General features: G+C 37.2%; 1 protein-coding gene across 5 annotated transcripts in view; it reads left to right on the top strand.

Annotated features, from left to right (window-relative positions):
- The window catches only part of LOC122574648 (dipeptidase 1-like), a 150,823-nt gene that overhangs the window by 109,511 nt on the left and 24,929 nt on the right, over positions 1-16,383 (top strand). For all 5 annotated transcript variants that reach the window (XM_043742448.1, XM_043742453.1, XM_043742450.1 and 2 more), the window contains 2 exons: positions 10,389-10,521; positions 14,975-15,125. In XM_043742448.1, the coding sequence (XP_043598383.1) occupies positions 10,389-10,521; positions 14,975-15,125 (284 nt within the window). The remainder of the gene's footprint in view (positions 1-10,388; positions 10,522-14,974; positions 15,126-16,383) is intronic.

Here is a 16,383-nt window from a genome sequence, read left to right as displayed (position 1 = left end):
CATAGAATGGAATTATAAATTGTAATTCGCCGGATAAGAAACTAAACTGTCGGCATCCTTAAAAGCTGAACCACACGATTAAACTTGAATTCTCGAAACTTTGGCTTACATCACCACAATTCTTAGTCCGCCATGTTATTACTTGATTATGCGTTTTTGAGTGTTTTGAAACGCACCACCTAAGTTTTCGAGCAGATTAACTTTCTTGGAAAGTGTATTTGCATAATATTACGTAAAAACGGGTTCGTTTTGTATGCATCGTTTAACAGCAGGTTTCATAAAACTGTGTTGCATTCTATTTAATATTCGGAGGAATTCAGCGTATCGATTGAAATTCACGATCAAGCATTTCGAAGAAATTGAACTTCTTCTACGAGCTAACGTTCGACAAGCTCTTTCATCGATGGAAATTTTATATAATTCGAACAGAGAGGATTTATCCAATTGTAATCTCACCACTGCACGGTATTTTCGAGAGTTGTTTTCAGAGATAATCATAATTCATCCTGATGGTTGCAAACGTACTACGCAACTTCTTTATTGATTTATTTTGCAATACTCTCACATACTTCGTTTACGCGATTTCAGAATTTTTTAAAATATGCATCGGTGTACATTGCCGCACAAAAATATTCCACAGTTTGTTTATTATTTACAAGATTTAATCTCGTTACAAAATCACGAGTAACAATCGTAATCTTTATGATTTATATAGAGTGGAATATTGCAAAGAATGCAGAAAATACTCGATAAATGATATACTCGCATATGAGATTCATCTGCATACACTGGCGTGTACCACAAAATTAAACACGTGCACAACGATCCAGAGCGCACGAACGTCCTGCCGGATACTTGGAAATGAATACCTGCGTGCGTTCCACGCGATAAATACGAAGCGCATGCGAACCATGGTTATGCGGGAAGGTTAACAGGAATTCGCAAACGCGCTCTAGAAAGTTATTTCAGTAATTAACAACGAACCGCACCGTGTCGAAGATTCATTTCGGATGGACCAAAGATTAATGCATCGCCTTTATCGACAATTGGTCAAGTACACATATATTTGACAGGTTTTCAAGTTCGTTTCTCTCGAAAACGAAGCTTCCACCACCACGTTTCTATCGAATTTATTCCTGATTTTCGTCTTATTTCGAACCACAGAATTTCCCTGATTTTGTTTGTACCACGAATTTAGACCCACGGTGTATTAATTTTCGTATCATTCAGAGGTAACACTTTTATATTTATACAACTGAAATTTCGTACCATGGAAATAATATGTACAACCTGAAGGAAGCACTCCGTTAAAAAATAAAGATGCGTAGAAACATTTTTCGAAGCAACTGTATACGTACGCTACACACGTAACATCTTATTTAAGAAGAGAACGTAGAATGTAAAACAATTTGGTGCGACTCGTAAAACAAGTTCCTCGAGCTCCGTAATAAACGGTATCCTAGTTAACAGTTGTAAATGTTTTAAGCACGCCTTAAATACATCATATTATACGAAGCCAAGAAGAGTACTCGAGCGCCCAACAAAATTTCTCTTCTCCCACTAACACGAGGGTAGTTTCTATTCTCTTTGGATACGTTTGGGTACACCAGCAGCTCTTCCGGCCAGCTAACGCAAACACTAATACATCCGCCAATTTTCGTTCGCGTTTCCTCCCTCGTCTCTCGGTCTCGTTTTCCTTCCTCTCTACTTAACCTGAGTTTCACTGATAAATCGACAGGGCGTTTCCTCGGGCAATGGGGTAGCTTTAAATTTACTCGAAAAAAGGAACGGGGGGAGGGAAAGTAGGAGGATGAAAGATAGGGAAACCGTGACGAGGGTAAGAAAATCGAAGGGATGGGTAAAGGAATGAGAAACTGGTGGAGCAAGATTAAACAAGGTAAAAGGAACGAAACAAACATTGAAAAAAAGCAGCGAGATGCAAATGAAAGTTGAAAGAAAACGAACATAAGGACGAAAGACTTAAGTAGCCTGGATCTGAAATTTTCAATGCAATTATTTATTCACGGTCGGAATTTAGTAAATTAATAATAATAAATTAAATAACACAATGGTAAATTTAATATACTCGGACCTAATCGATTAGTACGCAAATGCTATAGTAAATGCAACGGTATGCAAATATGATAAAATAATATCATAAAGTAGTACTGTGATGAAACTAAAAAATAAGATTTACAGAGAAATCGGAAAAGGTTGTGATGGTGGCGCTCTTATCCGAATCGAAAGCACAGTAGAAGAAATACAAGTCTGATGGAGAAAGATTAAACAAGGTAAAGAGAAGAAAACAAACAGGGAGAAAAGCAGCGAAATGCAAATGTAGATAGAATGGACGCGAGCATAAGCGCGAAAAATGCAGGTAATCGGGATCTGAAATTCCGATTGCGTTTATTGCAGGGTCAGTGAAGAAAGCCAGGGCAAAGAATCCTCTGTCGTGCTATTGGCGATTTGTAATTTGATTATCGAGACTCAATTCCAAGAGGCTGGCGATTCCATTGTCATCGATGGTAAGCGCCTACTCCAGGGGAATTCAATTTTTTAGTTTCTTCGAGAAAATGCAGTCCCGCAGCACGAATAAATATTAAAACTCGATAAGACCGGCGGCCCCGGCGCGCTTCCAGCACTTCGCCGCTTCTTCGTTTGCATATTGACTTTGACGTCTAACAAGGTAGGGTTACGTGAGAGTGGAAACTACTCGGAAAAGTGCGGACCCCTGTAAATTGATCGAACACGAGCAGCGCATACAAGAGAAGGAAATTCTCGTTGCGGATGTTCTGTTGTTTCTCCAACGCATAAATTTCTTTCATTCACTTTAAATTGCAGATTCTAAGTCCCTGTATTGCACTGCTTGGTAAATACTCTGTTCTTTTTTCGAAAGAGAGAGAGAGAGAGAGAGAGCGGGGAGAGAGAGATTAAGAAAATTGATCACAAAATAATAACGTTCGCTGAAGCGAAACAATTAAGTAAAAACAATAGCATTAAGGTGAAATATAAGGAAGGCAAGTGTAGGAAAAGGTCTAAAGCCAAATCATCCGATAATCCAATTGAGTACTTTCCCATGGAAACGACGCGACGTCTCTAAGGTTTCCCGAAGGAATCACTTTCACGCCGATAAATCGATCGTAGCTACTTAAAAATGAATCCATATCATATTAACGACGGATCAACGACGAGAATCGTATCCAGCGAACCCTGTTCGCGATTGTCTACGAATAGCGAAAGAATAGATAAAGGCCTACCAAGAAAATGGAGAGCCGATCGGAAGTGGGATGCGAAACCATTTCCCTGACCTGGATTCTAACTGGTAAATGGCTTTGCTAACTACGGGAAGATGCACGAGTCGTGGGCTTCCAACTTGCAATTTTCAAGAGAAAAAAGCATCATCCGTTACTTCGTTAATAATGTAAACAGGCAATACAGCGTTCGCATGGAAAATCGAGGAACCGGAAATTCATGCTTTTAAAGGCAGGATTGGTTTACAACGTGTTGTGTTCTGCCAGTGGCGTAAGAACGTTAGCTTGCAGCCAGTTTCCATTTAACGATTACTCGATATCTAGCAAGCAAATCTAATGTTGAACTTTACAGTGATTAGATTGCAGATATTTTTGCAAATTCATATTTTTACAAATATAACTAAGAATTAAAAGGATGGAGGTTTAATATCTACGCAATCGTGGATTTTACGTTGGTCCTGAAAAGCAAGGACGGAGCACAAAATCGGAGACGAAAAAAAAAAAAAGGAAGGAATACGATGATCAACCGAGGAAAAGTAATAGGGCCGTTCGCAGAAGTAAAGAACAAGTATGGATTTGTTCTCACCCTTGCGAGAGAGCAACAAAAATTGGGGGAGCAGTATGTTTTACGGCTTCTGGGGAAGATTCGATCCGAATTGGTTTCCTAAAGGATCATTTTCTTTTCCCCCGTATTATGACCCTACCGCTCTGTATGGCTTTCGTTCCACCATCGTTGTAATGAATTGACACCATGCCGCGGGCTAACATCAAATATAACGAACAATATTGATCACTGGTTACTCTTCGTGTACCTACAGTCAGTCACGAAAGCATATATACATCTACCTAATTTTGTGTATCTAACTTACCAAGGAAACTAAACACTTTATCACAAAATTATTTAAGTATATATACATGCCAATACGTGTTTTATTTTTTCACGAAAACTTGTTTTCTTGTCAATTATACAATTACGATTACTGGGATATCCTATATACGAAATATTACAGATTGAGATATTTGTAAAATTATTTGCAAATTCGTTCCTGTATTCGTTTTAAAAATTGATTTCAAGGTTCGTTGATGTATTCGTGACCATTGGTGTAATTATACAAGCTTTTAAACGCGAACGTTGCAATCTAACAATTGCTGTTACTTCTGTGTCATTGTCCGTATTCAATTATTAATTACGCGACACATTCCTATAGAAGACAATTTGAATCACGCTTCCTTGCCTCGCGCTATAAATTGCTGCAGCCCGCGGAAATTTCACTACGATTACGTCTGTATACGTAAAAAATTCTTACTTCCATGAAAGAGAATTACGTTGAGCACTAAAGTATTAAATTAACGAAAAAAATAGAACCGTATCGTATCATTCTGCGTTTTTATATTACACTCCTAAAGCTACGTTATTATTGAATATTTGCATTACTTTTATTTCACATAAATATGTATGAACATCATTACGAAGATTAAATCTATATTCTATCAAATTATCGAATCATACTTAGATTGTATATGCATATTACGTTTTAAAGATGTTTACAGAACACATAATACAACGATACGCAAAGATCTAAAGATATGTAAAATATTCAAAGTAGAATACTCGTTATGGTATTTAGTAGACGAGACAAATTTCTATTCAAATTCCATTTCTTCAGTTGCTTTCATAGAAACATGAATTTGCATAACTATCCACGGTCTAATCGTATTAAATCAAATTTCTCGGCACGTACTTTCCCCACCAGTTCCGCGGCTCTATTAAAGGGATACGACTCATTCTCATTTGGAAAAGTTTATCCCGCGGAAACTAACAGTGCATAACTCACTAATGATTTTCAATTCGCTTAAATTGTCGTTTTCCGCTCGGAGCGCAGTTAGTTAAGTTTCACGTTATGGCATCCGAAAGTTGCCGCGGTTGTTTCGTCGAACCGAACATCGGAAATTATGTAGCAGAGCGTCCTGGCTGATTCTCTTTTCGCGATTACTGCGCTTTCTTCGAGTTTTCGTGGGAGTTAGAATGGAAACGAGATTCCATAGTCCCCTCACCACTCTCCGCGTATTCTCCGCGAGTCTTTATCTATGCATAAGTACCCGCGTGCAGCGAACTTTGTCGATGCAGATTTCTTTTGCGTGTTAACGCACTTTCGATGTCCCCTCGAGTTGTTTGGATGCAGACCACAGAAAAGGTTAAAGTTCTTTCTCCTGTGAAACTATCATAGGAATATGAAAACATTTTGCGCGACCAATTAACACGATTTGTTGCATGTGCGCGACGGTAAAAGTGGACTAGAAACTGATTTTCTAGTTTATCGCGAGGATAATCGGAAATCGCGAGTGAAAAACGTTACAAGCCTGTACTTCTTATTGTCACTGGTACATAGAGTAACTTCATTCTTGAAAATCTTCGCAGCTATGAAACGCGAGAATCGATACTTCAAATTTGTAAAAGAATAAAAAAGCGAATTTCTCCTTGAAAGAACTAAATTTCTGCTTGATAAAAAATCTTTCTACGCGAGACAGATCAGAGAATTTCTATTTCCAGTCGGGTTAGTCGGAAGATCGCGCTCGAACCTCGGGAAAGTCAAGAAGGAAACCGTGGAAGCCAATAAAAGAGCCGGTTACCGGAAGCGCCCATCGATAAAAGAGAAAATGCACGAGCGTCGATAAATATCTCGCGAGAATTATCCTGTTTACCGAGTTTGGTTCACGAAGGATCCTCGGACAATGGAAAAATAACGAAATTTCATCCTTAAAAGCACGAAAACACAAATCGACTCGCTCCGTTTTCTCTTCTCCTATTGATTTCCCTCGAAAACGTATGGAAAACCGCTGGCGAAAGATAATCGACAACACGTAGATACACGCCGTGAACTGAATTTGACGAGCCACCGGCAATAATCGGCGACTATCGTTGCTCGTTTACTTCGAGTAATACTCCGTTATTTCGAACGGACGAAATACCGCGTAAAACCAGGAGGCAGGCAAGAAAGTCATTTTCTTGGTGGCGAAACTGCTGTTCGACGGTAGAGAGGACAGAAGGGAACGGAAGGAAACATAACAACGAATGGCACAAAAAGGAAATACGCGAAGAAACCCAGTGTCGTGTAAACGCACCCTTTACAGCGGTCTTTCGTGAGCTGTTTCCTATAAAGAATTTCGTTATAACGTAAATAACCACCATTATTACGGCTCCTCGCTATCAAAGGAACTTTTCATTTTGTTAGTTACCGTAAGAGAAGAAAGGGGATCGGACTAAACGACTGGTTTTAAGAATATTGACCAAACTGGGCCTTTAATGACTTTCTCGAAATTACTCGATATCTTGGAGTCTTAACGTGACAACATCGGCTACAACAGAATCATTTTTGGCACTGTTATCACTTTCTTATTAAACGCGCCCGATGTTTACCGTAGTACGTACAATAGAACCGCATTTATCTGAATTCAATATTTCGACATATTTTAAGAAATAACGACGCTAATTTTCAGTACAGTAGAACTCCATTTACGTTGGAACTCCATTTATCTGAACTTGTCAGAGGGCAAACAGTTTATGTAATTGGAGCAATTATCCCCACTACCTACTATTTTTCATTCATATAATAGGAGCTCAGGTTCAGATAAATGAATCCAACCAGCAAAAGCTCAGTTAATCGAGCATTAATTAAAATTTCGCTCAGATAAATGCAGTTGACATAGATGGAGTTCTGGCGTATCAGATATTCTAACTGCGCAAAATAAGGTAGACACGCGCTTAATAGATGGTGCACCAAACACCAATAAGACGTTAAGCAAACGTCGTTAGTCCAGTTATTGCGCCGCTAAGGATAATAGCCTGAAAACGTTCGAACTAATTTCACACAAAAACAGACAAGAAAAAACGACGACCTACTGTTCGATACGAAAAACAAAGCAGAGGAATCACATCGCGCGTCTCGCTTTTAATTAACACGGCCGAGGAAACTTTCAATCGGTAATTGAATCAACGAGACTTTTTAATTTCTACTTTCGCGATGACGTCCGAAATTGCTTTCTCGGTGAAAACTCGGCCGCGATGAAAACCAAAAGAATTTTAATTGCCGCGCGACGCTTTTCGACGTTGGCCACGCGAGAAGGAACAAATTGTTTCCTATCGAACGTTAACTTGACGGAATGCCAACTGCTATACGAGACTCAACGAGCAAGTTGCTTTGAAATTGTCACCGGCTTGATTGCATTTTCCCTGTCTTGTTTTTTCCTTTTCTCTATCGAAAGCATATTTCTCTGACGGCGAATTCGTGTTTTGAATAAAACACGCCAGCCGAACTACCTACGTACTACGTTACTACCGTATTATCTGTTTCCCTTCTGGAAGAACGCGCGTCTCTTTCCAGTCAGACGGCTTTATCTCCTGTCCGCTTATTAACCGCGATTTCCACTACCTGTGTATGCACGCTTAGTATGTGTTACTACTTACTGTACCGGGTGTCAGGGAAGAGATAGACTTATCAGACTCGCTTCGCTGACTGGTTGAAACGTTGGCCCGATCAGTAAGCAATGTCAGACCTTTCGATCTTAAAATTGTAAGTATAAGAGAGAAAGCATATATTGCACGTAGATAAGCAAATTTAGCTGTCTCAGATGAACGGATATAACAAAGAAAAGAATTTCTATTTGATACGTTCATAAAACATTTTACGCGCGATATACAAACTCCTGTTAGATTTTTCATTTTTACGCACATAACTGCGTTCCGAGAATATCCAGCGTCGCGCCTTTTAGCTGGATCCTGTCATTTTATAGTTGGGAAAATACCCAATTTACCGTGAAAGTTTCAGCAACGCGGCAACAACTCAATTATTTTCTCTGAGTACGAGGTGTAAAAAGCCAACCATGAAACGTTGTCTCGCTTCATATTTAATCCGTTTTTCCAGCTCGAGATGGAGAAGCCATTTTCCTTATATTCACATCGGAAACATTCTGGTTATAAAAAAAGGAAAACCTACGACGGCCGGTTAATTTGTAACCGACTAATTAATAACAGGAGACTTCAAAAGGGGCATCGTGTTCAGTGATAAAGGACTCTCATTAAAATTTAGTAGATTTAAATAATTACACGAAGCCGATTTAAATTACGGAACGTGGAGCGCATAAGTTAAAGTAAAATGAAGCCTTGTGTAACTTGTATTTGCTGTTTCCATCTTCTCATTACCTGGCTTTCAGCATTACCCCCAGCTTTGGAAACGTTTAAATCGCGTTAAAGCTGCATTAACGTTATAATTACGATCGATTTACAATTGCGTTACGTAGAATAAGAAGATAATACTATTTTTGTGCTATATGTTATAGGGATTACAAGCACTTAACAGTTTGTACAATGGTTTTACTAAAGTTTTATAAATATACGTTACAACAATACTGAAGATACTGTTAAGTATTACAAATATTACAATTTTGTATCTCTCTCTCTCTCTCTCTCTCTCTCTCTCTCTCTCTCTCTCTCTCTTTCGTATTCGTTGCCACGAAAGTTGATAAAAAATTGAATACGAGAGATAAACGTTTCATTACGAAGATTGCAAATAGTAATCGGTGGATAAAATCCGAAAAATTGAATCCTGTGGTAGAAAAATATAAATTCCAATGAAAATCAAGCGATTAATGGAAATTTAAAAGCCGATTCGGATTTACTAAGCGATATTTAAATGAATATTCGAACCTTTTCAAACCTGTAATTTTGATTGACTTAATAAGACATCTCTTTGTCCACTCTCGTTGAAGATTAAAAATTTTTTTCCTCTCTTATACCACTCTCGTTAAAATTAAGTTAAACGAAAATTAAGGAATATCGTATAAAATATGCTGAGCGGATAAAATTAACAAAGGAGCCACCGCCGAGCTCACGGCGTGTATCTCACTTAATCATTCCCCTTTGTTTAAAAGGTGATTTGTTTTCCATAAAATTTCATGTTGCCACCGCCGACGTTATATCGCCACGCGATTAGTATAATAACGTTGACGTCATGGCAGCTGCACCATGGGAATCAGGGATGCCAATCGGGTTAGACGAGAGCCGAAATTCAATATTTACACTGGCACAGAAACTCTACGGTAATCAGACCGCCGAGTAATTGGTAACGTTGCTTCTCAAAGCGGAACCTAGTGAAATACAGAGGCGCGCCTCATTGCTCTTTGCTTTGTCCCCTTCTGTTCCAGAAAACTTTTTATTCATCACTAGGTACCGTTTCGTGTACAGCCTTAATAACATTTGGGTATCGCGTAGCTTTAACCGATAATCTCTTTCGACAATTCTCTTTACGCCACAATATATTATAATCTTTAATCTAAAATTATAACAGCATTTAATATCAACAAGATCTATTAACTGGTTTCTTTTATCATTTAATAGTACTTGAAAGTCGTTCGTAACCGAGAAATACGTTCGTCAGCGTGATACACCCCATTTACCTATCGAATAAAATAATAATTATAAAAAAGCTTCTATAATGAATAAAATGATAATTTGGTATGTTATAGTACATACCTAGTAATTCCATTTTTACGATTATTTTTCTGCCGCAATATTATATTTTCGTTGTTTGACACGAAACGAAATTAGCGTTAATGTACGAGCTGATTAATTGTCTGTGCACAATAATTTTCAAAGTAGGGAGGAGCACTCCACGCAAGCACCTGAATGTAATTCGGCTCGTACAACGACGAGTGTTAATTAACTGTCTATCGTCCAGTGCTAAGTGTTCTCAAGTGTTATGATTATGGACGTATTACCCGCTACAATCAGTGGCTAACCAGCGGCACACAATACCGAAACCATGCAAATGCGTGGACAATATTAATAATAATCCATCCGAATCCACTTTACTCTATCAAAGTCTTCGATCCTACTCAATACGACAAGCGTTAAATATGTATGTCATGAATATGCGAAATAAGTAGAAAGCATGATTTATTAAAAATGTTTCTATCAAGAACTCGTCGCCTCTCATCTTCGGCTTATATTTCTCATAATTTAATATGTTAGAATTATTAAAGTATTTTAGAAAAGGTTAAGAGTTATACGTGTGTTTTTAGTAATCTCTTATAGAAGTAAGGTTGTAAACTATTCGTAACATTTGCTTTAATTGTTTTCAGTTTTGGTCTGCCTACGTTCCATGCGGTGCGGCACAGTTGAATGCGGTTCAACTTTCCTTGGAACAGATCGACGTGATCCGCCGGCTCGCCGAGATGAATGCTCAACATTTAACTTTGGTTACCTCCGTCAAAGGTGAGCTTCGAAACTTCAATTCACGATCAGTTTTTAATTGCAAAACATTGATCTGGAAAAGGATGGAAACATGGAGCTTTTTCTTAAATACATGAATTTTTTAAATTATTAAATAGTATTTTGATTTAGTAATCATTGACGCAAGTAATACATGAAAAGTACATTAATAAAATTGCTGTGCGAATAAAATTGTTGATCGCACTAATTCTACTACTTTGATTGTATTTTATCGAAGCTTCAAGATCTACATATATAGAGTAGCATACATTTAATATAATTGAAATTATTCTTTCAAACATTAAACTATGTAACAGTTTTTATTTCACAATGCAAGATATGAGATTTAGAGCTTGTTCGATTCAACTTACGAAGAAGAGATAAGAGCGTCTTGAGGAAGATTGCTGCACAGAATATCAAGGTGTACGTAATGGTGCAAGCAATATTTATCAGGTACGATTCCCTAAGGTTGCTACAGAAATAAAAAATGCAGCTTCATAGCACTGAGAAACAGAAAAGGGGCGAGACTTACGTTCTACGAACGAACAATGCATTACCACGGATTTCGAAAGATTTACAATTCTCTATTTTACTACAGCAGAAATTGCATCGTGGAATGGAACTCCGATGTTGTTTGGTCCTTATTTAATTATTACTCAGGCTAAATTATATGTACGAGAAGGTACTATTTTAACAATTCTAACAATTCGTAAAAGTTACTTTGGAAAATGAAAATGTAATGTAATAAAAAAAAATAGGAACTAAGTGCAGTAAACAAATCTCTTCTTTGTTCTTTCAAATAATATGAAAACTCATTTTTGTATATAATATTTTCCAAGTGATTTACAAGATGAACAATTACGTTGTAACAGTTTTGTATATAATTCGAAATCAATAAAATTAAAAATCAATGCTACGTAAATAGACGTATGACCCATTTTAATTTACAAAAATTTAATGACTCATTGAAGCTAAAGATATTTTTTATGAACAAACTGTGCAGCTGCTGAAGATAAATAGTCATATTTTAGTAGCAGTGTATATGTTAATGGGTAGAGAGTTGTTGAAACGAGTCGCCCCTCGTATAAAATGAAAGATATTCAACGAATTGAACAAAGTATAATGCAATTATAAGTTTCTATAATTACCTTGCGAAGTTTATACAAGCGATGGAAATTAATAATTTTGAGGAACTCGATACAATAACAGTCAATAAGCAGTAACAAAACAGATTTTCAAGTTTAAGATGTTGCTACTTGTTCTACTGATAATTAGATTGCTAGAATCGCGTACCAACTGCAAGTAACAATGGATGCAACAGAAACGACAGAGCCGGGTAGGAAGTTTGCTCTCGAGGAAACTCAAGAGGACAAAGGAAACTAGTATTAATTGCTCGATTTCTCTGAAGCAGTATCATTCAAGAGGAAAGTAATTATTGGTTCCAACTTGGTAGCACCGTTTCATATTGTCGTAGCTTTACCGACAGTTGAGAAAAATGTTTGCTTATCGGCGGCTAGTTAATCGATAAAATTGCCTTCATGCAAATTTTCACGTCGCTTCTACTCTTTCCTACATTTTCTCACTGAGTTAACGAATATAGTAGTGCAAAAATACACTGTAAATCGCAGCTTTGTTTCCACGAAAATATCCTATTTGCTCGTTTAAATCAATTTCACAAATCGAACAAACAATTATTACACGTTTTTTAAAAGCGAATTTAGTTTCCTTCATTACTGTGTAGATCGGCATCACAATTCCGACGCACTTGTATTTTGTGAAATATGACTTTGCCAGGAATACGCCGAATATTCTTTCGCGAAGTCCCAACTCTAAATTAAAATTTTCAAATATCATAATAAAGTTCAGTCCATTCGTCGACGGCGACGGTTCTATTAAAAATATGATAAAATCCTATTTGCCGCCAAAGACATTTTCCTCTCTCATCCAGCTTTGTTCGGTCAAACAATACGCAAGTTTCGGACTTTTAAAAACGCAGTTATTCCTCTGACAAAGAGTTTGGAAAATTACCACAGGGAAGGACGAGAGAGAATGATAAGGAAGAAAAACAAAAACGAAGGAGTCTATAACCTGCGCGAGGAAATTTGCAAAAGTTTCGGCGACAAGTAACCCACGTCGGAAAGCTGTCAGCCATTTTCATAAGCTCAAGAAACTCTGGCAACTAGGAAACCGAATCGGGGTCGCGAAAGGAACATCCAACGGAAAGTCAGGAATAGAACTTTTCACTTGTCTTTTGAGCCTCTACATGCATTTTCCTTGAATTCTCAACGAAGCCAGACAGTTCCACGCGGAAACCACTACCAGGGTAATGTAACGGAAATATACGAAATTAAATAAAACCAGAAGCCCCGTAGGGAACTTCTTGACAAGTTATGTTTATAACGCAGAATCCCTACAATTAAAATTTTAACCACAGTCCTGGTTCGAGATAATCTTCTTTTTCACAGTTGAAACCTGAAGATGATCGTAAAACTAGTCTTAATTTGCTCTTAATCTAAATTTTATGATATGGACGTTAATATTTCCTATACAGTATGAGACAGTATAACTTAAATTCGATGCACGAAAAATTTTAAACGAGGGTACTTAAAAAAATACAAAGCTTCGTAACAAATCCTATCAGAGTGTTCCTTTGCAAAAGAACCACCCTAATATTCCCGTTAAATATTTTGCGGCCCCATTTTTTATCACTATGGGGTGAACAAAATTCTTCGAGTACTTTGGAAAGAGAATTTATCTTCGATGAATGGTCAGTACGTTAGCATAACTTCCAATTGTGTGACCTATTTTAAACTTGCACTAGATTCTTAGAATTTCGCACTCGTATTTGAAGTTTGTGACCTACATCTCGAAGTTCGTATTTGAACTTCAAATAGAATAGAAATGGACGTTGTACTCGTGTTAACGTTTTTAACTGAGTTACATATGTCAATTTATTATTGACTTACATACATATATATTAGATGATAGTAGAGCCTCCCATATCCGAACTAATAGGAAGACAAAAATGTTTGCATAATGAAGCTTCTTCACTTTATAAAATTTACTTTACAACTTATTTTACCTTTATTTCACTCCACAACGCGAAATAGTGCGGAAAATAGTGCAAGTTCTAAAATAATTGTCATTTCAATTTCTGTCATTGCAAGTAACTCGGAAGGTTAGATACAAAGAGTCGTCGACAGAATTTTGTCAGTTGGAATTGCAGTGCGTACTCATGATGCAACAAACGTAAAGCAAAGGTCACGTTATCCATGCGCCGTTGCAGAAAAATGAGAGAAGGACGTAAGGCAAGTGCAACAGTCGGAGTCGAGCGAAGTATAGTAAACGCCTTGTAAAACTTCTCACAAGTAACCTGCTCCAGAAAGCTGTCAACCATTTTCATAAGCTTGAGAAGTTCCACCAAGTGAGAAACCGAAACAAGGTCGTGGAAGGAAAAGGGCAGTAGGTGGAAAAGAAGGTGATTCGTAGAGAAACCGGTGGTTAAACTCTGTAAAACCTCGTATGACTGATCGACTTATTAAATTCATACTTATATGGATACTTATCTTTGGCTGAAGAGAATCGATGTTCGAATAGTACGTAACGATCATCTAATCTCATAACGATACAACGAACCAGATACAAACAAAATTCAAATAAATGGTAGAATTAAAAAATTATAAATTGTTCAGTGAGTGAAAAATTTAAAAAAGGTCAGATAAGATTCACGTGAGTTTCGACCAGTTTACGTCGCGTGTATGTAACGAAACGATTTTATTCTGTATTTTCATTGTTTAAAAATAGACAACGATAACTGCTAACAACTACATAAGCACAACTGATGTTGGGTAAATAAAAAATCGAAAAATAAAGAGCCTCCATCATTCAGGAAGAAAATACAATTCTGTAACCATTAAAACGAACAAGCAGCGAATTATTTGCGTACTTACGTATTCTTCACTCGATTTGAATTATCTAGAATGAGAACACTGGGTCTTGTTCAACTCGTTCCAAGCAATTCCTTGATGTCTGATTGGTCTACGGTGATAAGAATTTTTCTATGCAAATCCCACCCACTTTCCCGCTCTTTTAGAAATTTGCGGGCAACATTACAAAAACCGACAAAAAAGGACAAAAATAATTTTACCATGGTTTTTATTGAAGTAGAGGACGAGTTTGAGAGAATATTTGAGGGGAAAAAGAGGACATTTTATTGGAACAGAGATTAAAAATACATATTTTTCTAGCTGTCGGCATATTTTCAAATTATTCTGTTCTTCATTATTATTCTGCTCTTTCAATCACGATTAAATCGATACATCGGTAACATGTTTATTTTTCTCAACGAGCATAACGTATCCTTTCCTGGTGAAAATAAATAAAAAATGTGGACGATTTCAAATATACGGATGCAATAAACGTACTAAACAAAGTGGTACTTTTTCGTATTGCGTAGGTCTTATCGAAGCGCATCGAGAAGGCAAAATCGCAAGTCTTATCGGGGTGGAAGGTGGTCACTCCCTGGGGAATTCCTTAGGTGTTCTCAGGACATTTTACGGCCTGGGCGCGAGATACCTTACCTTAACGCATGCTTGCGATACTTCCTGGTGAGTACATTCCATACCACTTTCGAAAGATCCAAAAAAATTTATAGTCAAACTTCTAAATAAAGTTTGGGTAGGAGCAGAGGCAGATGTTTTCGCTATGATCCTATATGCATAAATCAACAGCTACGATCGAACATTTGGTGTTAAACTTAATGAACAAGCTAAGTTGGATTCCAAATTTATTTTAGTATTTCAATATTCCGTGTATAAACTTCCAAACTGTCTAATTGACCTGATAGACCTTTAACTGTCTCCGTATCATTTTCTATAATATCAGTCCATTAATTATGTATCAAAATATACTCGGTACAATTCACGTTGCGATAAATCGATAATCCATTCGAGAAGCCAGAATCTACGAGCAATTTAATTAACGATTGAATTACAATACACGCAATTTCATATCGAAATGTTGTCATTGTATCGACCAAGTGATTTAATTCAGGTCTTTATACGTACGTACATACATCTGCAAAACCGCAATGAGTGACATAACAAAAGATAGAATGATTTTAAATATAAAAATGAATAAAACATTTAAGTTACAATTCTCGTTTCGGTTTCATAAATTTTCACTACAAAGGATTGATCGTACAAATTTTCGGAGCGCAAGTATTCAATTTAATACTTATAATAATAGCGGAAGGAGCGCATTAGTATTCAGTGGAAAAAGTTTATTGCTGCCAATATTAGTCGACCATTCTATTCGTATGCTAATTCTTTTAATTTTATTCTTAATTATACTACCGAGTACAAAATATACCTGGTAGAAATATAATGGGATCGTGAAAGAAAGGTACAAAAGAAAAATGCTATTCTTTCGGCTCGGTGAGAAAAAAGGAAGTCCCCAAAGCATTGCTATCAGACCGAAATCGCACATTGAATTGATTCCGTACAAAACATTTCTCAACCAAAGGACCCTTTTCCATTTCAATTAATCGGCCAGTGAAACTTCTTTCGTCCCGCTCTTTCCTCAAATACGACTACTACGAGTACTTTTTACCAGGTCGTTCGGCCCCGCTTTGTACCGTGATCCATCGCCGAAGAAAAACCTATGCCATGGCCGATCAACCTGAAAGAGCTCGACGCAATCTGAAACCTTGGCGCACAGAAAATTTCCTCCATCTCAGCGATTTCAGTACCCGGCCAAAAACCTCCATTCGCGTCTTACATCCGAAGAAATGAACGGTCAAAAGAAGCTTGTTTCCAAAGGAAACAAAGGAACTTTGATTCTGATCGACAATTCTGTCTCAATACA

Source organism: Bombus pyrosoma, linkage group LG14 (genome assembly GCF_014825855.1).
Source record: "Bombus pyrosoma isolate SC7728 linkage group LG14, ASM1482585v1, whole genome shotgun sequence".
Classification (NCBI taxonomy): domain Eukaryota; kingdom Metazoa; phylum Arthropoda; class Insecta; order Hymenoptera; family Apidae; genus Bombus; species Bombus pyrosoma.
The sequence above is the reverse complement of the archived record's forward strand: the minus strand, read 5'-3'. Positions and strand labels throughout refer to the sequence as shown.